Source organism: Microcebus murinus, chromosome 12 (assembly GCF_040939455.1).
Source record: "Microcebus murinus isolate Inina chromosome 12, M.murinus_Inina_mat1.0, whole genome shotgun sequence".
Classification (NCBI taxonomy): Eukaryota; Metazoa; Chordata; class Mammalia; order Primates; family Cheirogaleidae; genus Microcebus; species Microcebus murinus.
Genome location: NC_134115.1, coordinates 31,311,038 through 31,333,784, shown reverse-complemented (window position 1 = coordinate 31,333,784; position 22,747 = coordinate 31,311,038). Strand labels below are relative to the sequence as shown.

The window sequence follows — 22,747 nt, the reverse complement described above, 5'->3', positions numbered from 1 at the left end:
GAGGCTCAGAGAGTAAGCGAGTTACTCAAAGTCACACAATTAACTCTTGGTAGCTCCAAGATTTAAACCAAGGTCTGTGTGATTATTCTAACATGTATGTTCTTTTCCATGATCTAACAAAAATTTGGTTATACAATAATAAGGACTTAAAATTTAAAAAATCCTCTAGATCCACTTACAATATAACATAAAAATCAGAGTGTAACTGTTTGGTTTATAACAGATCTAAATGGAAAATTTAAAAACACTTTTCTGGAGAAAGAAAATCAAAATGCACAAAAACTTCAAGGAACTTATTTCAAGAGATGATCTGCACAGCTTGGCCAAAGAATTCCTAGAAAAGCACATGACTGGATGCTGTTGGAAGGAGATTCAAGATGAAGGGGAGAAAGAACACAGTAGCCTACGACAATCCAAAATGTTGCCTTGAGTTCAAATAAAGTGCCGATTAATCAACTCAAAGATTCCTAAAACACAACATCACATATACAGATGAAAAGTTAATAAATGTGGTCGTGGCACAATTATCATAAAGGTTATCACACAGGTGTTTATTAGACATCTGCTGTGTGTGTGAACCTATGTCAGGTTTGAACTGAAAGAGCTCCATGCACTTATGTGGAATGACAGGGGCCCCAGATACATAACCACCACTGACTAGCATTCACCGTCACCATTCATGAGAACCACAGAAAATCAAGGACACAGTGACTTTAATCTCCAGTTGCCACTTAAAGAGGGAAGCAAATTTACCACGATCACACGAAGGGGTTTTGTTCTATCCATTGGTGAGAAGTAGAGCTCCATTCAGGGAAATCCTGCCCTGAAGGGAAGTGGAAGAACCAATAAACACCACCCTTCAAATCCCTCCTCCCTGAGAGAGCACAAAAACCATGCCTCGGGGTGAGGCTGCTAGTTGGTTATGTAAGTTAGCCGAAAAAATTCCCGTGAAATAGGCCTGCAAGACTGGCAGAAATGTAAATCCCAAAATGCTGTCATATCTAACAATAAACATCTAGAGAACAGCAATAACATACACTTAACTTCATCATTAACGCTCTTCCTTCCTCATGAGGCCTACATTCACCCTCTCGCTGTGACGCCAAAGCAAAATGGTAGTTTTGCTCACTGTGACACCTGGTTCTGGCCAGGCCTAAAGCTACCACAGGGGGAAAAACTTTGCATCAAAGCTATTTACATTTTCATAATACGAGGGATTCCTCTAGGGGTTAAAATGGGTCACATGTCTCCTGCTTACTGGTCTCTCTTATTTCCTAAGGTTGTTAATCCTAAGCTCACTCATGACAAATTATAGGAAACCTAAAACAATGGACCAAAATATAAGGCCTTCCAGTCTAAACCCAATTTTCTAACACTGCTCATCAAATCACTCTTTTAAACTCTAAACTCAATTTTCTAACACTGCTCATCAAATCACTCTTTTAAACTGCGAACGACGCATCTTTATGCGGGAGAGACGTGGCAAGGCAACACATGAAGGCTGGAGAGATGCTTACGTTGAGGACATGAAGTCAAGCTCTGAAAAAGGGACCCTGGTCACTGGAAAAATTGATACCAACAAATTTTACCTTAAATTTGATAAGAAAGAAACTAAGAGTAGAATCAAAGTCATTTCTGAGCATTAATCAATACAAGAAAATCTCACCTCAAATTTGGCAAGAAGAAACTGGAGGTGGGAAGAATTATTTCCCAGAATTTACAGGGGATGTTAATAGAATCATTCTGTCACGGTAGGATGTTAAAAAAAAAACAAAAAAAAACGTGACAGTATCTCAGCTAACGAGAGAGATTCTTCTTCTACCTACATGAGTAGCATTCCATAAAACTTGAAGAAAAACAGAATCTAAATGATGCGACAACATCGCATATTTTGGTAATTATCTTTAGTTGAGAAAACACAGCGAAGAAATTGCCTCAGAGTGAATATACATTTGTCTGTAGGATGACAGTGTGGATGCAGATTCTACTCTTTTTGAAATCTTCTTTGACTTGCTCATTCAAAAGCAGTCGAAAAGTGGCAGTTTTCCTTCCCTGGTCCTTCAAGAGCCATTATCTCCCCAGTTTCACCTTGCCTCGGAAAGAAGCAATAACCTCTCTCCTATTAATAATCTTGAACTTTTAAGTGCCAATTTTATATGAATTTTCTCTTCACATACACACACATGCACCTGCACACAATACTTAAATATTATATACCTGCCTTTGAAAGCTTTTTCTATCCAATGGACTAAAAATAAACAATGTTATCACAGGGACCATAAGGTACACAATTCAGCATTTATTGAAGGAAATGATTTTGCTTCTCAACCAATACCCTAAAATAACCTAATAGGTTGCTAGGTAGTTAAAGTTGGCAGCCTTCTGATCAATACCACACCTCTTTATACCTGTGTGTTTACAAACGGCTTCCTACAATGAGTTTTTAAAAGATCCATGCTATTACCAACTCTAAATTCTTTTTAGACCGTTATATACAATTGGACTACATTATACCAATACTGCTTTATTCAAAAATATATCTTTAAATAACTCATTCCCCAACTATGACACATTTTACTATTTTAGAGAATAATATTAAATGTTAATTCTGATCCCCTTTCATGCAGACTTTTGCATTTCAAAGTGATTATAACTTACTGAAATTACATTTAGAAATTCAGATCTACTTAAAATTGTTGACATTTTAATGCATAGATTTATTTCCATACCTAATAGAACAAAATTTACTAAGTATCTATCCAGTCAGTCATGTGCTTGACATCATGCCAAGAGTTGTAGATTCCAAGATAAATATGACATCATTCTTAAGTCAAAGAGGGGAGCCAAGTGATCAGAGGAATTTTAAGAGAAATAAAGGTAAAAATGCTCTCAATTATGATCTGTGGATTTAAAGTGGTTTTTTTTTGTTGTTGTTTTTGGGTTTTCCTAGGGCCCTACCATTAGAGGTACTGTAATACCAAGAGCAGAAAGAGCAAGCACCTGGCTTCAGTAATCACTGAATACAACTCATCTACCCCTGCCAGGTATTTAAAATAAGATCTACATTAGCTATATGAACACACCTGGCCCCTCAGACTTTAAATGATCAACTTGGAAGTGTTGTCTTAATTCATTCATAATAGTGAATGCGTCAAATTTTTTCTTCCTGTACTGCAAAAAGTCCCAATGCTTCAGACTACTTTTCTGACATGGTCAAGATTCTGTGAGTCATCTACAACAATCATGCCTGCCTGCCACCAAAATTCAGATCAGAGTCTGGGATATTCAGATGTTAGTGGAGACACATTCCTATGCCTCCATGACTGTCCTATTTATATTGCAACCAAAAAACAACTGTGAAGACATTAAATCCTCTGACTCTAAATCCTCTGAGCCAAAAGTCTTCCCTCAAATGGACAGATATCTGATCACGGATGGAGGGAAAACTCACACACATTTAATTACATAGGATTATATATAGCAGCACGTAACCTATAAACCTTGAATTAGAATGTCTCTGTACTAATGTTTTTTGATGCTAGATTAACTCATGCCCTTTGCATTTTGAAATGACCATACAATGATCCTGAAATAAGGTCACTGGATATTAAAAGGTTTTAATGTATCTTAACATGCCTTCAACAGTGAGGGAAGGAAAGAGGATGTATAAGGCACAAAGCAGAATAGAAATATACCATATATCAATTTGGCCATTGTTGTGGGTTGAATTGTGTCTCCCCCGCCACTCAAAATATGTTCAAGTCCTAACCCCCAGTACCTCTGAATGTGACCCTATTTGGAAATAGGGTCTTTGCAGATGTAATCCAGTTAAGATGAGGTCATACTGGATTAGGAAAGGCCCTAATCCAATGAACGGTATACTTATAAAAAGAAGAAAACCTTAACACAGACGGACATAAGAAAAATGTCACGTGAAGACTGAGGTAGAGATTGCAGTGACACATCCACAAGCCCGGGAGTGCCAAGGATTACTGGCAACCACAGAAGCTGGGAAGAAGCAAAGCAGGATTGTTCCTTAAAGCTTTCAGATACAGCATGGCCCTACTGACACCTTAATTTCAGATTTAGCCTCCAGAACTGTGAGAAAATAAATTCCTGTTGTTTTAAGCCACCTTGTTTGTGGTAATTTGTTGTGGCAGTCCTGGAAGACTACTGCAGCCACCCACCAGCAATGACAGGTAATTTCACGGTCAGAAAAAGTGACCCTGGATAAGCATGCAATTCAAGGGGCACAGGTGGCTCATCTCACCTTCACATCTACGATGCTGTTGGGAGGCAGACCTACATTCTTGTTCTGGCCCTATCACTGACTGGATGTGTCAACTTAGGCAAACTAAGTAAATTTTATGAGCTTTAGCTTCCCCATCCATTAAACTGGGTAACATCATTTACCTTACGAGATCACCTTAAAGATTCTGGATAAAGTACAGATAGCACCTTGCACAGTGCTGGGACACACGGTGGCTAGTACAGTTTCTAAAGCCTTGAAAATGAAATCACCTGTATAAATCACAAAGTTGAGTCGGTGAGGATGGGGGCGGGTTTCTATAAGGAAAAGAAACCTGAGGGATTTGCCCTTCCTTAGACGCCTTCTTTGGAAGTAACCGTTAAAATATCCCATAAGAAAGACTGAAAGGCTATGGCATGGAACCAAAATCAGGTATGCAGCAGACACAAACCCTGGCTGTGTTGATCCATCGGACTCTGGGGAGGACCCATGCCCGGGTGAGGTGGTCGTATACCGGCGCCCTTCATGGATCCACAGTGGATATCTTCTACCATCCCCTTGTCGTGCATACCATCGATGGGCTGAAACATTTAAAGGACATCCGTTAGACATCTCTTTAAGGTACAGTATTTCTATCTGGAGTCTTAAGACCCCTCCCTAAAGTCTTCAAAGGTGTGGCACAATCATTTATTACCCATTTTATGGTCATATATTTTTACATTTCACAGGTAGGAGCAAAAAAAAAAAAAAAAACCCAAAAGACTAAATTAATAGGATCTGCAAAACCATCTGTAAGTCAAAAGCTAAGGCTCTAAACAGTTGATTTTTTTTTTTTTTTGGTAATGTCAAAATCCGCCAATAAAAATGAAGTTCACAAGGTAGACAAATACAAGCTGTTCTCCTATACCCTTGTAAATAGTCTTGAAACCTGTTAGAGGATGAAGTTAACCTGAAGTCTGAAGAAAGACTATTTGAAATGTCTGCGATGATCTATTCTTGGGTCATTTTTTTTCCCCCACTGGAGGGAAAGGAACTATGGAAAGTTTAAAAGTTGAAACCAGAAGGTTCCATGGCAGTTGGTAAGAGAGGAACAGACAAGGCAGAGCAGTGAATAGGGCTAAATACTCAAAGGGAAGGAGTGGGAAACAGATAAAGGTATATATACTATAGAGGGAGGAAGAATGGAAAATGTTAAAGGCATGGTTTGGAAATAAATCATGAACACAGGGGCCAAACCCAGGACTTGAGGCCTAGTACATGACAGACGTACAATAAATAGCCATTGAACTGACGTTAATCCAATCCAGAATTGGGCAACGAAGCATGTGTTTGAAAAAAGGAAAAGTCTATTCCTCCCAAAACTGTAATTGCAATTTTCAAAACAGCCTGAAAGAAATATTTCCAGGAGTTTATAGAAACCAAATGACTTCAAGCAAGAAAGTATGAGTGTTTGCAGTTTTGGAGAAAAGAAAGTTAATTTCTGCCGAGTCAAAAGCATGTGCTTGAAAAGAGGAAAAATTTACCATAAAGAGGATGTTCAGAAGAAAAAATGGGAAGAATCTGGTATAAAGAGTGTCACTGAGTCTGTTAAATAGTAATAATAGAGAAGAAATCAAAGCAACACAGCAGATGTATTTAGGCCACTTGTTTATTTATTTCCCGGTTATGTTGAAAAGCAAAAAGCTGAAGCTCAGAGGAAGGAGGAGGAACAGGACAAGGAATAAAGCTGCCTATAAAAAGAAGGGAAGAAAGTAAAGGCATCTGGTCAGCAGGTGTGAGCTCTAAGTGCTCACCCATGTCCCCACGCAGGGAACTATCTGAGGGGCTGGGGCTAAGGAAAAGCAGAATGGCAAAAAAATAAAACTTGCAGCATGACAGCAAAACAAAATAAAACAGAGAGCAGGCATGGGGATAGAGAATACGAGAAGGTGTGATAAAGATGCTAGGTAACGAAACAGAAGCTACCAGAGGAGACTATAATCAATAAAAAAATCCAGTAAAAAAAAAAAATATAACATTGATCCAACACTCACTCACACACTGAATTTTTAAATGCTTAAATAATAATAAAGGTTAGCTAAATATTTCCTTCAAATATTTTATCTTTTGTTTTGAAGATGTAACATCTTTAAACCATTCTGAAATTATGTAACCTTCTTGGGCAAAGTGTTACAAGTGACAGATCAGATCTAGAATACAGCTCTCAAATTAATTTAATCTAAACACAGGACAATTTAATGACTTCCATATGTCAATATTATGTTTAATATGTCCCCTAAAAAATATGACATGGACGACAAGCGGCTTTATTTCTCTAGACATCTGACAAGCTAAAAAAATGAATTAAAAAAACAAGAGAAAGATCTTGGTGAAATTATACGGGTATCCATTGCTAAACGAAAAAAGAAAGTTTCAGGGTAATTAACAGAGACAATATGATCCTATTACAGTAAAAAAAAAAAAAGCAAAAGAATCATAAATACATACTGTGCTTATACAATATTTTTATTGAACATGAAGAAAACTAAGGTGCAAAAAGCATATACAACAAGCTGTTACATGGGGTGAAGCTGGAATTAACCATTTTCTTTATCTCAGTATTATTTTACTTTTCAAAGTAAATATCTATTGCTTTCTAGATTCGAAAATCATCGAATAACAAAATTTTTAACAAATGGATCATACCTTACCTTAAAACTGACCTAAATTCCTACTCAATTAGAGAAAAGACTTCCTCTTTTCTGTGGTCATCTTTTTGTTTTAAGCTAGTCTTCTTCCACTGCTTGTCTACCGTGATGGTTCATTTTACCTGTCAACTTAGCCCAGATACTTGGCTAAACATTATTTCTGGGTGTGTCTGTGAAGGTGTTTCTGGATGAGATTAGCATTTGAATTGTTACATTGAATAAAGAAGACTGCCCTCCATAATGTGAGACTGCCCTTCAATTCATGGAGGGCCTGATTACAAAGGCAAGGGAAAGGAGAAGTTGCTCTTTCTCCACTCTCTGCTTAAGGTGGGACATCGGTCTTCTCCTGCCCTTAGACTGGGACTTACACCATTGACTCTTCTGGTTTAACTTTCAGACTTGGACTGGAACTCTCAGCTCCCTTGGATCTATCTCTCCAGCTTGCAGACTGCAGATTACAGAACTTCTCAACCTCCATCATTGTGTGAGCCCACTCCTTATAATAAATCTCTTTATCTATCTATCTATCTACAAAGATAGATAGATAGATCTCCTGCTGGTTCTGTTTCTCTGGAGAACCCTACCTGATACACCTACTTAATATCAAGAGGCAGCCCCACCACCCTATTCACCTGTGATGTCATCCAAAGGAGTGTCAAACCTCTACTTGTTTCATTAGGCACATCCTTCAGGCAGAGTGCCATGTCCTCACGGCTTTACCTTGGCTACTGCTAACTTTCAAAGCAAATTGTCGCAGAGGACCTTGTATACTTTCTCAAAAAGGTGCTCTCTCTTTCTGCATCTCCTGTGAAGGCATAACGCCAAATTGTGCAGATACAATCATCCCCGAAGCAACCATCTGAGTCTCATAAATAGAGGATCGTTATAACCTTAGTCCAGAAACAAACAACTAGAAGCGAGCACTGCAAAAATCAAAACCTTCTTCCAAAACCAGAACAAAACTACATCACAGAGAGAAGTGCATTTTAAGGAATCCCTAGAAACTATTTAATTTCAACAGAGCCTTTAAAAAAAAAAAAAAAAATCTTTAAGGAATGTTATTTTTTTACTCTTTGGGATTTAATTTTTTAATAAGTGTCAACATTTTTAGGAAAGGATTATTTTCAATGTATTCATTAGTAGATAAGTTACTCAACAGAGAAAAAGAAAACAAACAAGACTTACACGCTATCATACACATTCACCAAACCAAAATACCTTCAACCCACAAATCCCAGCATCTGTCAGAACTGCATAGTCAATCTTAATATTTTAAAAAGCCAACATCTGATCTTCATGATTGGTACAACATCTGTGGCCATAAAAATACCTCAGAATGTGCATTTTTAATAATATACGAGATAAGACAAAGATCTCGCTTGGTTCTCTTGTTGACAATAATAGAAAAGAGGGCTTGGATTATCAGGAGAATCAGCCATCCATGAATCAGAAGACGACACTAAATGGGAGAACAGACTCTTACCTTGTGCATCTGATGCATGCCTTCCTGTGGGAAGTCTGCAGACCCCATTGTGGGCATAGGATGCGAGACGCTTGGAGGTCCAGGACTGGGCCCCATCATACTGTGGACGGAACCTGGGGATGGTCCTGGCCCCGGACTAGGTCCAAGAATTGGTCCCGGGGAAGGACCGGGCCCTGGCGAAGGCCCTGGGTGGGGCATCGCACCAGGGTCTGTGGGTGTGGACATCTACTTCTCCTGTCTCTGCCAGTCAGTGGAGTAATGCTAAGTTAGAACACAGGAGAAAAAAGAAGGGCACGTTTTAAACATGATGTTAAGATCAGAATAAAACAGTTGTTAGCATTTGATGGTGCCATTTCTGTAACAAACATCAAACAGAACTGCCCTGTCTAGTCCAGATGTTTGAGGGAGTGTGATATATATCCATCTGCCCTAGTCTTTATGAAGACCACTTGTTTAAAAAAAAACACACACTCTAAATGATTCCCCAGAAAGATATAAATCACCTAAGATACAAAAAGGCTCACTGGAGAAACTCAAATTTAACACATAAGCAGAATTCTAAACAAGTTTGAAATTTATTACTGAAGTCAACAGATGCTCTCTATTACTTACTGGTTTGGACACCTTACAAGTCATTAACTGCCCCCCCCCAATCCATTAAAACATAAAACCCTTTTTTTTAAAAAAAGTATCCAATCAAGATCCATTTTCATAAGTAAATGGGCATTCAAAACTTCACAGAGAACTCAAGACAGTTAAAATGGGGGAAAAATACAATCTCATAAATTGAGAATGAAAGAAAAGTTCCAATCATGGAAAAGGCAGAGGCTACGGGAAGCAAGACAAAGGTGGGTTCAAAACCCCACATACGCAATTGACTAGCTAAGCTGTTTAACGTTTCTTCTTCTGAGATTTAAATGCAATGGCATGTGTAAAAAACACAGCTGTATGGCTGGCACAACAAGCAGCCCCTCTTGTTTAGCAGTATTTCCCCCACCATCTCCACGGAACCGGAGTGATGAGAAGGGACAGCTTATGATGTGGTCCTCCTCCTGCCAGCTCACTGGTTGAAGCAGAGACCCCTGGGGCAGTTGGATCAGGGATTTGTCCCAGGCCTGGCTTTGGTCAAGGATCCCTGAGAGAAGACGTCCATGACTACTGGATCAGAGCCCACCGCAGACTAGGTGTGGAAATTCTGGTTCTCCGATTTCAGCAGAGCAATATTCCACCACCCACGCTCCAAGGCTTCTTGGCATCCCCGTCGGGGAACTGCCTCCTAGAGCGGGTACAACCGCACCTTGGAGAGGATCCAAAACGAGTAAATAAGCTGTTTTCCAGATTCTGATAGAGATCAGTGATCCCGGCAAGATAGTGGAATGCCACTAGTGATAGTAATTATTCTGTATTATGATGTTACCTTGGAGGCACACACCTGTACACACAAAAAACTTCTCTGCTGTCAACTTCCGCAAAATGCAGAATGAGATACCCTAAGTGATTTTGCTTACCCATTGCTGTAGTGGCAGGGATGGAACTAGACTGTGGTGGCCTAGTCACCCACAGCAGGGCTCTGGCCACAGAGAAACAAGGGGTTGGAGAGGAAGTACAAAAAACCCACAGTCATTCCATTCTCTACTGTCACCTCTCACTGAATCTCTAGAGTGTGAGGGACAGGAAGGCAGAGTCTCACCCTTCCTCCCCCCTGTACCCCCAGCACCTCCAACCGGCCTGTAGTTAAGTGCTCAAACAATGTCTGATGAATAAACTGCAGACAAAGTTTCATGGGCAAAGTATTAACGGAGTCAACTGATTTTATAAATAAACACTAGAGAGTAATCAGTGTTTGAGGCACGTTTGCCTAAAGAAATCTTTCCAGTGTAGGCAAGAATTTAGGCCATTCTGATAAATAAATTAGGGCTAAAACAGGAAGCAGCGAAAGCGATTGTAAGCAGGGGATCTAAGATAGGACTAAGAGAACCCAGTAAGAGTGGTTTCTAAAACAACGGGGGAGCACCCGCTGAATTACAGCCTTGAATTCACTAAAGAGCTAAATGTTATTATTTTATTCTTTGTGATTAACAGAGCAGGCAGAAGTAACTCCTCTTTTTTTTTTTTTTTTTTTTTTTTTGCCTTTCCACCCCCTCACACACAGGTTCAGTCAGCATTTTAAATTTAGGAAGCTGACGTCAATTCAGGGGTACTACAAGTTATAATGTTCTTTCATGTATATAAGCAACTAATACACCCCTTTATTTTTTAGTGAATAAAAGGAAATTGCTCACTTCCTGTTATGGTTTACCTTGAAATCAGCTTCAGTAGGTATTATGGTAATACACCACAAGTTTGAGCAACAAGACAAAATACTGAAGTGAGCCTGATTTTCCTACCTTAAGTTTTATATTTTAATACAAATATGAGCCCATAATACTACTTTCTGCATGTGTTATCACTGTCATCTGAGAATCTTGGAGAATGTTATCACTGCTTGTGCACAGTCCCATAAAAATGCTCCTCATTTTTTTATTAAAGGAAACCATTAAGAACTTCTTAGAGTGAAAAACATATTAGAGGAGAAATGGAAACTGACAGGCATAAAACTGGAATGTTAATATAGGAACCTATTATACAAGAATTTAATAAGAAGAGAACCCTCAGACACATGGGTGTCAATGAATGTGTACGGCTCAGAGTGACAGCATAGTTTAACAAATAAGGAAACTTGCTTTGTGCCACACATCTCGTGAGTATCAGAGGTCTGGACGCTCATAGAACTTGAATGTGATATTTGCTGATGTCCAGAGACCTGAATTCTGGTCTCAAGGTCACCACCAACTCTGGAGCCCTGGGAAAAGTGCTTTTCCTCTGGGATACTGGCTTTTTCTAGGCTCGGGATGGGAGTGTCTGGAAGGTATCCATCCATGACTTGATGCCTACTATTCCTGGAGCATCTCAAAGACTTCGTCCAAACCTATATGTTGGAGAGTTCACTAAACAGACCTCCATGGCACAATCACAGCTGTCCCAGAACCCGCCCCTGGCCACCATCACCCAAGTATACCCAAGAGGGGGTCAAAGATGAGTCTTGGCCTCTTATTACTCCTCTTCATTTCTGGTGGCAACTTTATTTTACAGTTCAAGTACATAATCAGACTTTTTCCCACAGTATGAAGAAACTTGGGGGTATAAACTACAAAGAGGTTCTGGTCACAAGCAGAGGCGTATGTTGTCATTGCTAAGTGAGTGTGGCTAAGGCGTAAAGTCCAGTCCTGGTAGCCACCCTTCTCCCTCAGCAGCCCTGCTGGTATCCTCAGGAATCCTTGCCCCTTTCTCCTCCAAAGCACTAAGGAGCCAGTGTGGATGGGGAGTGATGGTCAGTTGGGGGAGGCATCGTAAGGGTGGGGCAGAGGACAGGGCTCAGATAAACTCAATAAGGCAGGGGTAGGTCTGTTCACACGACAACACTCAAAATCTATTTTCATTTTGTGTTTGGGGGAAAGGGAGTTCTCTACACTGTCACAGAAAAGAACAACCTGTTCCACAATCATGTGGCTAATAAATGAAGACAATGAGGGCCGGGGGCTCAGCAGCCTCCACCCCCCAACACACACACACTGCTGGTCCCCCTTCCTCCCCAACTCACCCCATGCTCCCTCTACCTCAGACCAGGACTGCCAGGCCACCTATGTCCTTTGGCAAGAGTTTGTCCGCAGTACACCCTGTCTTTTTTTAATCCTTGCTTGGCCACCTTCACAACTTGGGAGTGTGTGTTTTTAAAAATAAAAGGCCCCAGAGGAGCTTTCCAGAACTCTCAAGACCACTGTCATCCTCCCTCAGCCTGGGACCAATGGACCAACCTCCTCCCTCGCCTGAGCTGAAAGGCTCAGCACAGCCATCTGCATATTAAAAGGAGTTCAACTTCATGGAATTTTAAGGGTCACCACTCCAACCATGACAACCATGACAAAACTTATGCCTTACAGTCTAATTGCAATCAGTGGAAATACCAAAGACCCCCACATGGAAAATAATATTTAAGCACACCCACAGGTGTTTCATTATAGTTCTGGAGACTTGAATTGGAGAGACATTTTGCCACACCCCCAACTGAAAAGAGGAGGGCAGTAAGACAGAAAGGGAAAACATAGCTTGCCCAAAGTTAACATCTGTGGCAGAAGAGAAACCCCCAAGAGAACTTTTTATCCCTTGACTCCCAGCTCTGTACTGACCGGCAAGCTGGCCCCCAGCATGGACAGTCTTCACTTGGGCCAGAGCGATGCGCAGGAGCGGAAAGAGGAGGACAAGGAAACAAAGACAGAAACAACGCGAAAGGTATTTTGCAAAGACTAGGATGTGCCTGTCACACTATATTAATTTGTCATGGGAGAGAGAAGTCCTAGAGAGAATGAGACGAAGACAATGTCATCAACTAAAAAGGCAGATGATGTTTTTTATCGAACATCCAGAGGATGAGTTTTACTTATTTATTCCAACCCATCTGAGTATCCGCCGGGTACAAGGCATGCAGCATGGATAAAAAAATGATCAGAGGGCTCACCCTAGGACTCTGAAAGTGTGACAGGGAAATAAGACCGGTGCATAAACAGCAACAAGAGAAAAAAAATATCCTGCAAGATATGGAGGGGTGCAGTTAACACGTCCAGCACAGTCACTGGGTAGGAGTGATTACTTTCAGCTCCGAGGGCAGAGGACAGAAGAAGGGAATTAGGGAAAGTGTAAATGAAGTTTTTAAAAAAAAAAAGTTTCCTAGAAGCTTTTGTTTTCTAGCCACAGAAAGAGTCTTGGGAAACACACCAACCTTTGCAATGCTTCTTAAATTGCTCCTCACCAAACTTCACAAGGAAGCACGGGGAAATCTTGGATCTCCAGCATATGTTTTTTTACTGCTTGCTTTACAGAAAGACTTTGAGGTCCAGGTTAAAGGTGGAATATCAGAAATAGAAGTTAGGCCCTGTCCATGTCCCTAAGAATATCTCAAGTCTTTTTAAAGTTTGCTGGTTGTTACAGGAGAACTATGAGGCTCAGGAGATAGTTAAGATAAGAGTTCTTTTTATGTCTGTTTGCCGATTCAGAACATCTCCCCTGACCTGAAGGACTGCTTTTTGTTTTCCATGTAGCTTTCTCCATAAATGAATTGATAACTCACCCACAAGAAATAGCAACATCTCTAGAACTGGGACGGCAAGCACTGCTATTCTTAACGGGGGAGGCAGGGCATGGGTAAAGACAACAGCAATGCAGATAAAGGAAATAAATCTACCAGCAGTTCCTTTTTTAGAGGCCAAGGTTGTCTAGATAGGTGGTGAAACATTACCAAGGCCCTCACTGCTTCTTGGTCTGAGACGTGCAACTTTAAACAGTGTACGATATGATTTGTGCCACGGATAAAAATCGCAATGGGTTTAAAGTTAACATTGTAAGTTGCTTGAAGAAGACCCTAGAAAAAAGCACTGAAAACATTTCCTTAGCATTTTCGTGGTTGTCTGTATCAGTGTGCATTCGTTTCAAAGTCAAATGTGTTTCTAAAAGTTGCTGGATTCAAACTTGGCTCTGCTCTTTGGGCTTCCATGAACTCTCCAGCTTTCAATCAGGGAAGCAAATTAGGACGCGTGTGAGCTCACTTTAAATAAACTGCCTTGGGAACCATCCCTGCCCAGAGTCAGACCTGGCAAAGGCTCTGAGGCAGCCCTGTGCATAACAGAGGATAACAACAAAGGTGGCAGCAGCTAATTATTCCCCCATGAACCCCAGGCACTGCCTCAACAGGATCTTGGCTCTTAACACTATCACCCCTGTGGATACCATGAGCTACTCCTCTCTCACAAGAGTCTACCTGTGATAAAATTCCATGGCCTCCTCAGTAAAGACCGGCCATGTTCCCATGAAGGAAAAGGGAATGCACGAGAAAACCCAGAAGTGCTAGAAGCCCTTTATAAAGCAAAGCATCCCTCTAACCCAGGACTCATGTCCACTGCTAGTTATTATAAAGGTAATCATGGGTCACTATCACCTTTAAAATTCAGTTGAACCCAAACTGCTAGGCAGCTGGTGGAAACAAAAGCCAACAAACCAACCAACAAATGCTAGTTTCAAATCCTGACGCTCTGAAAGGCAGGATCTCATTTTTATTTACACGCATGGCTGTCCTGCCCTAGGTTAGGCCCTTTTGCAAGGCCACCTCATTTTGGATGCTGATAAGAATCAATGATAGCCACTTCCTTTTCTGTCTGCCAAGATAATTCTATTTATACATTAAACACATAAAAGAAGAGTCTGAAATATATACTTTAAAAACTTCTGGTTGAAATGGCACACTTTTACTGAGTAGTAAAACTCTACCATTGCATGCTGAAAGAACCAAGGTTATATGATGGACGATCTTTTAATACGTCAACTGGCCCTGACTTTCACAATAGCAAAAAAAAAAAAAAAAAAATTCAACAATGGACGCTTCAAGCTCATTGCAATTAAAATGGATAATAGCCATTTATGACGTTAATATGCCTGTTTCTTTTAATTAACACAATAGTTTACTTAACCTCTTTGAGTTTCAAGTTCCTCCCCTACAAAATAGGCACAGCAGTAACTGGCTACAACCTCAATTTTGTTTGGTAAGAATCACATAAAATATTAGGTACGAAAATATTTTGAGAGCTAGCATATACACAAATGTGCATTATTGAAGGGTTCCTTTTAACGGCTTCAATCCTCACCCTGGAGTTGAATCCACAATTGACCAGATTAATCCAAAATATTGCTTTGTTCATGAATTCCCTTGCTCAAAACTTCTAAGAGAAAAGCCTCCTATACACATTGGATAAAATATTCATGCTTTAGCCTGGAAGTCGAGTCTTTCTACAATCTCTGACTTTATCTTCTGAAAATTCTCTCCAACTGGAACCTCTTGCTCCAGGCAATCGGGTCCAAACAAGCACACTGGTTTTACCACTGCTTCTTCAGGCTGGTCCTTGTGATCCCAGGCTTCCTTATAACCCGAGATGATCAGCAGGGACCACCCTTACCCCTGCCCCCCCCTCCTACCACAACCCCATCCTATCTCAAAGACTTTATCTGCCCCATAGACTTAAGAAAGCTCACCATGATCTCCCTGGATCACAGGGCCTGTGCAGTTGACCATTCGCTATTCATATTAACCATGCTATTGTGAATATGCTGTGAAATGGTCACGTACATTCTTTAAAAACACATAAACTCTCAATTACACATAATCTAATTCTTACAGAATTCTGGGCTTAGCTTAATGGCATTTTGGTACAGCACAACAGCAAACCACAAAATAGTTGTGAATATTTACAAAGCTATTAACATGCCCAGTTCAGCAAAGCACAGGGGAAGATAGAAGAGGGCTTTCCTCACCAACATCCAATTCCCACATGTGATAACTCACCTCCCAGAGGGATAGTAAAAAACTGAAACATACCACATCTAGTAGGTAAAGGAATACACAGTCATCCTGAATAAGAAAAACACAATCTAAGTGTAAACTGATATAGAATTTCCCTTCAATAACCTGTGAACCAACATATGACAATTCTTTTTGGTTAGAGATTTTCTTTCCCATTTTTAAGTGATTTTTAACTCCCAAATTCTAAATTCAGTTTTTTTTTCAAAAAGGAGTTATAATCATATTAAATGGTTTTTGAACTTTACATTTTATTTCAATTTGTATGGATTCCATTCATCAATTTATAAGAGGGCCAGTCCATATTTAAGTTAGGCCAGTTTCCAAACAGTTTCTAAAACATTAGTGTTTGCACAAATGTGGATCATATATTGGTATGAATGATGCTTAAACTGATGCCAGTACCTAAAAGTACAATAGAATATGGTGGTACTTTTGAATATTTTAAATCATACATGTATACAGCCTGATCATAATTGTCCAAATGTCCTGAAAGTCTTATATAGCTAATAAAATATAATTAATACTAGGCTTCAATTACATGATAAAATATTATGAACCCAGAACTCCAGAAGGGTATTATTCATACCAGTGTTTCAGTCGAAACTCTTCTATGCCATATCTAACACATCATTCCAAATGAGTGAATTAATGGTGTTTATATCAAACATTCAAAAGACCCAACTATTTATTTAGCTCCCGAATTTCATCAGCTCTATTATATGTTTTGCTGAGGTATAATTTATCCAAGTATCTTTTACTATACCTTTACAACTTTTATAACTTAAAAACTCTAACAAACATATCCTGAACACTTTCAAGGAAAAGTGCTCTATTAACATGACTAATAATAAAGTCATAGCAAATAGTAATAAAGCTGTAAAGGTTTTCAAATCCAGGTTGCAAGATCCCACTTGGTGATACATATCTTAGGCAAATAAATATATTTTCTTCCAGAATGACTCTAGCAGAACATAGTTTTCTACTCCTATACTCCCTGGCACCTAGTAAGTCACAATTTTCTATACAGAAAAAATAAACACCCTACATCTTTCTAAATACTCTACCAAATAATGTGTCACCAACTGTATTTTCTATTAACAACTACTTATGGAATGACCAGAGACTTTACCGGCTAGAGATTACAGTCCCATAATAAGAACTCTTCCAAAGAAGACAGAAAATTCAGCATCCTCTATTGGCCAAAAACAATCTCCAAAATGCAACATTTAAAGTAAAGGAACAATTTAGAAAATACTTCTTTTACAAAAAAAGAAATCAGATGGTAGCCCCCAAATGTGGCTTTTCATATTCGGGAAATTTTCCCATGTGTTCACCAGAAATACTGCAGAAGAGAAATGAGACGCATGTACACAAGAGTTTTCTAAGGCCACTCATGTTAAGCAACTCATTGTCCATGTTGTCCCTTAAAATCATCTTGACCAAAAACAGTGAACATCAAATCTTCTGGTGGTTAAAATAAGGTCCTACCAACACTCCCTCAACCTGCTAATGCTGGGAAATAGTTCTTAGCATTATATTTGTGATAATTCAGTTGTCCTCAGCAGCATGTCAAGATGTCATAAATAGTGATTTATTATTTCTCTGGAGTATCAAAAAGCTGCTGACCTAGGAGAGTTTGACAAAGGCCTTGTTTACAAAGGAGGACTTCTAAAGGAGAAAAAAAGAGCCATGAAAACACTAGAGGACAGCATCACTTTTATTATTTATGAAAGTCTTCTTTTTTATGGTCTTGTTCCAATATATAATAAGCCTTTAAAATAAAATGTCAAAACATTACCATAATATAATGGGTATAACAATTACCTTCTAGAAAAGATTGCTTGTAGAATGACTTATCTTAATCAAAGAAAATAAGTTTTAAATAATTATCTGCAAAACTGTTACTTTCTAGATATACCCTGTCAGGAATACTTTAAACAGAATTCAGGCATTAACAATATAATACAAGCAGAGGCACTTTTTTTTTTTTTTGTCAATTCTAAGCCTCAGGTGTTGGTCAAAGCACTTTTCAAGAAACTTGACAAGAAATGCTCAAAAACCACTTTACAAATGAACAAAAGAAAAGATCTAAGGCTGCTTTGAACATGCTCTTGTGGTGAATATTTTCTGTGAAACTCCACAGTGCAGCTAGTCTGATGCTGGGCTGTAGCTGGTATCACTCATAAGAGAAAGGCTGCATTGAAGGAAGCCCTCCTTCACCTCACCTCATCATGGGTTTCGATACCCCGAACTCCTGATTTATTTTAAATATTCTTTACTAATATGGCATCTCTCTTTAATGATCTACAGGGCTATTGTGTGTGGGTTTTTTTTTTTTTTCCTTTCAGTCTATTTCAATGAATATCTTTTGGACCTAACAGGTGTCTCTAGATCCCCTTTTTCCAAGAGCAAACATTTGAGTTGTAAGAGACACTTTAAATAAAAGAAGAAAGAAAACCCAAGGGAATAAAAGGGCAATTAGATTTCTAAAAGAGAAAGTGTGTCCAATTTGCATGACAATGCACCAACTAGGATTCAAACCTGCCACACCTCTTAACACTTCTCCAGCGTGCTAGAAGTAGCCTGGATGCCTAACAGGTCTGGCGTTGGCCAACAAGCTTAGGGTAGTGGCCCCCCAAATAACTGGTGGAAGATATTACTGAAAACATTTCTATGTAAATATATAAATACATACACACACACACACACACACAACACTGGGCATGGCGGCTTTTTTTTAGTAGCATCCTCAAGTGATTTCTGAGTCTTAGGTAGGCTTAGGACAGGCATTTTCTGTTCCTCAGCACCCAAGCAACAATCTCACTATTCACACAAGCATTCTGTTCATGGAAGCAAGGCACACAACCAGGTGTAAATGTAGAAAGTCCTTTGGAATGGAAGTTTGGAATTTAACTCTGCTATCGATAAACGCGTAAACCTTAAAAATAACCAGCCAATGCAGGAAACAAACGTGTATCCTCAATGTCTTCCTTGTGCTCTAACATTACACATACAAAGGAATACATGCCTACATAATGACCAGAAAGGAGACAATGATGACACCCCTCCAAAAAATCATTAACCCCAGTCGCTTTGCTTATTTCCAAGGTACCACCCTCCGTCAGGTTAGCGAGAAGGTAGAAGAGGCCATAACCTTGCAAAACTCTCCCAAAAGTTACATAAACAAAGGAGAGGAGAAGCCCAGCATGGGCTTTGCACCCATGTGCTACTAAAATTACATAACACCCGGTGCAGACATTGAATAAGGAATGGATTCTGCACAACACCCCCACTCCCTCGACTTCCAAGCCTTCCTCCTTCCCTTAAAAAAAAAAAAAAAAAAAAAAAAAAACCAAACGCCTGGCAAGAGCAAGTGGACGACGTCGAATATTTATATTATTGCCGGAGTAAATCCTGCGAGAGTTGGAGGTACGTTTAGGCCCGAAGTTTGAATGTGCAACAGCCCCGAGGCGCTGCGACTCACACTCTCCGGACCCGGAGGAGAAAGAACTGACAAGCGACAGCAGCCAGCAAGGCCTTCTTCTTCCCCCTTACGGTGCCTCCCGCTGGAAAGTTTTCCACGCAATCGATCGAAGGACAAGGAGCCCGTTTCCCCCGCCTGCCTGACTTTGCAGGAAAGGCGAGCTGGGAGACCGGAGGGGGCTGGCAGGGGAAGAGCTGGAAAGCCCCGCACGCAGCGGGCGGCGGCGGCGGCGCAGGCTCCTTACCTGGGGGACGCGGAACAAAAAGGGGCGCGGGGCTCGCGGAGCGCGGGGCGGCTGCGCGGCCGGCGGCCGGGAGCGGGTCTCCGCGCCGCAGCCCTAGGCCAGCGCCCGAGCCCGCGGCCCGACCCCCGCCGCCGCCGCCGCTTCCTCCCTCGCGCGCGTCATGTCACGGCGATCAAACATGTCTGTGTGCGCTCCGCTGCTGTGACTTCCTGATTCTCCGCCGCTCGCGCGCGCACACACACACACACTCACACTCACAGCCACACGCACGCACCGCCCCCACCAGCCCTCGCCACCGAGCCTCGCCTGGTCCTCCCCGGGCTCCCGGGGAGGGTGCGGGCAGGAGGGACTGGCCGCGCCGCTGCTCCCGGCGCGCTGTCCCCGGCGCGCACAGCACACTCACACTCACGCGCAGACACACTCACGCCGGCCGGGAGGGCGCGGAGACGCGAGCTGCGGGAGCTCGCCGCCCCCTCCCACCCCTCCACCCTACTTAGCCGCCCTGCCAAACTTTTTTTTTCCTTCCTGATACACGTCCAACTTCCCTCCACCCCACCCCACCCCCCAGGCAGCCCAGCCAGCCCCGCGCTCACCACCATCCGCAGCAAACAGCAACCCGGATAAAAATAATAATGCAATCCAGGCGGCGGAGGCGGAGGCGAGCGAGCAGACACTGGCAGGAGGCGATTTCCCCGCGTGTACCGGAAACCGGCCCGAGTGCCCCGGCCAGGGCGCGGGTGTCCCCTGGAGCCCGCACTGCTGCGCCCCGCCCCGTGCGGTGCAATTGCGCCCAAGCTGCGAGGCCTGGTGCGGGGCGCCCGGGGCACTGTGCTCGGCGTGCGCCCTGTGGCCGGAGGGCGCCCAGGGGCTGGCTCGCTGGACTGGTTATTTGGGGAAGTGCATCGCGACACCTTTGTGGATGGCATGGCCGTGTTTTGCAACGCAAACGGGAGGAGGGAAGGCGGCCGGATGGAGGGGGAGAGCAAAGGAAAGGGTAAACCAGGTTGGGATGGGAATAAAGCAAACTCGAAAGCAGGGAGCGAGAAGGAAGGGGTGCGTGTCATCGTTGGGAGGAGGCTCCTACCGGGTCTCCCCGCCTCCCGCCCTCGCTACCCTCCCCTGTTCCCTCCCCACCGCAGCCCTTCCCCTTCCCAGGCGAACGCCACTGCCGCTGCCCGGGTGCGCGCGGGTCCTGTTTGTGACAGTCAGGCAGAGAGGATTATCCGGATCATGGCCTCCCCGGCCCGCAGCCGCCGCCGCGGTTCTCCCGGGTCCCAGAGCGCCCCTGGCACCCGGACGATCGCAGGCGCCCCACGCCCGCGGCGCTATAGCCCGGGGAAGACGCGAAGCAAAAGAAAACAAACCCAGGGAGGGGGAGGGCAGGGTAACGGAGCCCAGCGGGCACCTCCGACCTCCTTCTGTGGGGCCTCCTCCCTCTCCCCCAGCACTGCGGCCCGGGCCGGACACCCCGAACTTCAACACCCGAGCCTGCGCCGCCGCCAGGTACCGGGGGCAGGGACGTCCGCGGCGCCCCAGGCGCAGCCCCCTGCCAGCCCCTTTGCCTAAAGGCCTGCCTACCGATCAGTGTCCCCATCCCCGCCGGAGGGAACGCGGAAAGTGGAGGTGACACCTCCGATCCGGCACGCACCGCCCCGCGGCGGTGGCTGCCGCCTCCCCGGCGCATCAGCTTGGGCTTCTCCCGCCGCGATCCGCCCGAGTCTCCGCAGCCGGAGCCCTTTAAACAAGTCCCCGGGAAGCGGGTGGCAGCCGCGTTCGCTGGCGCCCTGCCGCCAGCCCGAGCTCCTCGCCCTCCTTTCGCGTTCCCCTTCCAACTCTTCCGGGGAGGACTGCTCGGGATGAACAGTAGCATTTCCATCCTCCTCCCCTGTCCCCCCAGCCTTCCCCCGCCTCCTGCCACCCCACCCCTCGCTTTTAAGGGGACTGGGGGGATTGCAACCTGGCGGAATGTGTGTGTTGCAACCTTGAGTTTGCAGCGCACCGCTGCCTGCCTGCCCAGGGTCAAGGCTGTGGCTTGTTGGGATTTCCCCCCCTTGGCCCCTTTGAAGTAGTAATTATGACTGTTATTATTAGAACAGCTAGGTTCGGCTGAAACTTTCTCGTGTCTTCCACCGCCACCTGGGAGCTGTCGTTAGAGCATTCCACCTGAGGCCCGCGGGGAGGAGGCGGGCTTTTTGTTGTGGCGGTTGGCCCGCCTGTTTGTTTTGGTCTCCGTGCATGCAGAATAAATAATAATTAGGATAACAGTGAATAATCCCGGGCGAGGGCGGCGCGGTGCCGGAGGGGTTCGTGCGGCGGCGGCGGCGCGGCCGGGAGGCCGGCGGGAGGGGAGAGGAGAAAGGAGTTGTAAGTTATATTTACCTTGCTCGCGAGGAGTGTGCTGGCTGAATCTCTTCCCTCTCTGAGTCACCCAGAGTACAGAAACAGAGAGAGAGAGAGAGAGAGAGAGAGGACTAGATTATGAATATGACTTCATTGATGACAGCCATCCCCTCCTCTTCCTAAACTCGGGCTCCGCCCCGCGTCCCACCTTCGCCGCCTCCGCCCGCGCCGGAAGACGCGCCGCAGTTGGCCGCGCGCGCCGCTCCTCCCTGCCCGGCCGGGCGCGGGTTGGCGGGGCGCGCCTGTCACTCGCCCCGCTCGGCGACTCCGCGAGCGCGGGGGGAGCAGGGGGCGGTGTGCAAGAATGTGGATCGGGGCGGCTCTACTGTATGCGTGGACCCGTGTGTGCGTGCGAGGCGCCGGCTCCCGGGCCGCGGTGGCGCCCGGAGCGGAGAAACTGCGCAGGACGCAGCAAGCCCCAGGCCCCGCGGGAGCCGGGCGCCGGTTGTCCCTGGCCCCGCAGTCCTCCTCCCCCGGGGCCGCTGCGGGACTGCTCCGGGGAGGCTGGGCGGGAGGAGGAGGAGGAGGAGGCAACGCAGAAAAGGGGGAGGGGGGGCAGCCGCCGTAGTAATAGCGCGTAGTAGTTTGGGGGTATGTGGAGAAGGTGCTGGAATTTAACGGTGCCTCCGCCTGCCAGTGAGAGCCTGCAGAGAGAAAGGGAGGCGACAGGGGGAGGGCTCCGAGTGGCACCAAACCTGTTTGTGGCACGGCGTTGGCTATGGAGAGAACGGGCTTTGTCGTGCCCGTTGAAACTTT

At 43.8% G+C, this 22,747-nt stretch overlaps 1 protein-coding gene across 5 annotated transcripts in view; it reads right to left on the bottom strand.

The window, feature by feature from the left end:
• Positions 1–22,125, bottom strand: part of SMARCA2 (SWI/SNF related BAF chromatin remodeling complex subunit ATPase 2) — a 169,882-nt gene extending 147,757 nt beyond the window's left edge. For 2 of the 5 annotated variants that reach the window (XM_012737315.3, XM_020289283.2), the window contains exons 1-3: positions 21,971–22,125; positions 8,420–8,680; positions 4,701–4,830 (exon numbers count right to left, since the gene is read on the bottom strand). In XM_012737315.3, coding sequence (XP_012592769.2) covers positions 4,701–4,830; positions 8,420–8,644 — 355 coding nt within the window. In that variant the 5' untranslated portion in view covers positions 8,645–8,680; positions 21,971–22,125. Of the gene's footprint in view, positions 1–4,700; positions 4,831–8,419; positions 8,681–19,591; positions 20,039–20,184; positions 20,536–21,169; positions 21,425–21,970 lie in introns of those variants that run through there. The other 3 variants (XM_020289279.2, XM_020289280.2, XM_020289281.2) reach the window with 3 other exon arrangements.
• Between the last annotated feature and the right edge of the window lie 622 nt (positions 22,126–22,747).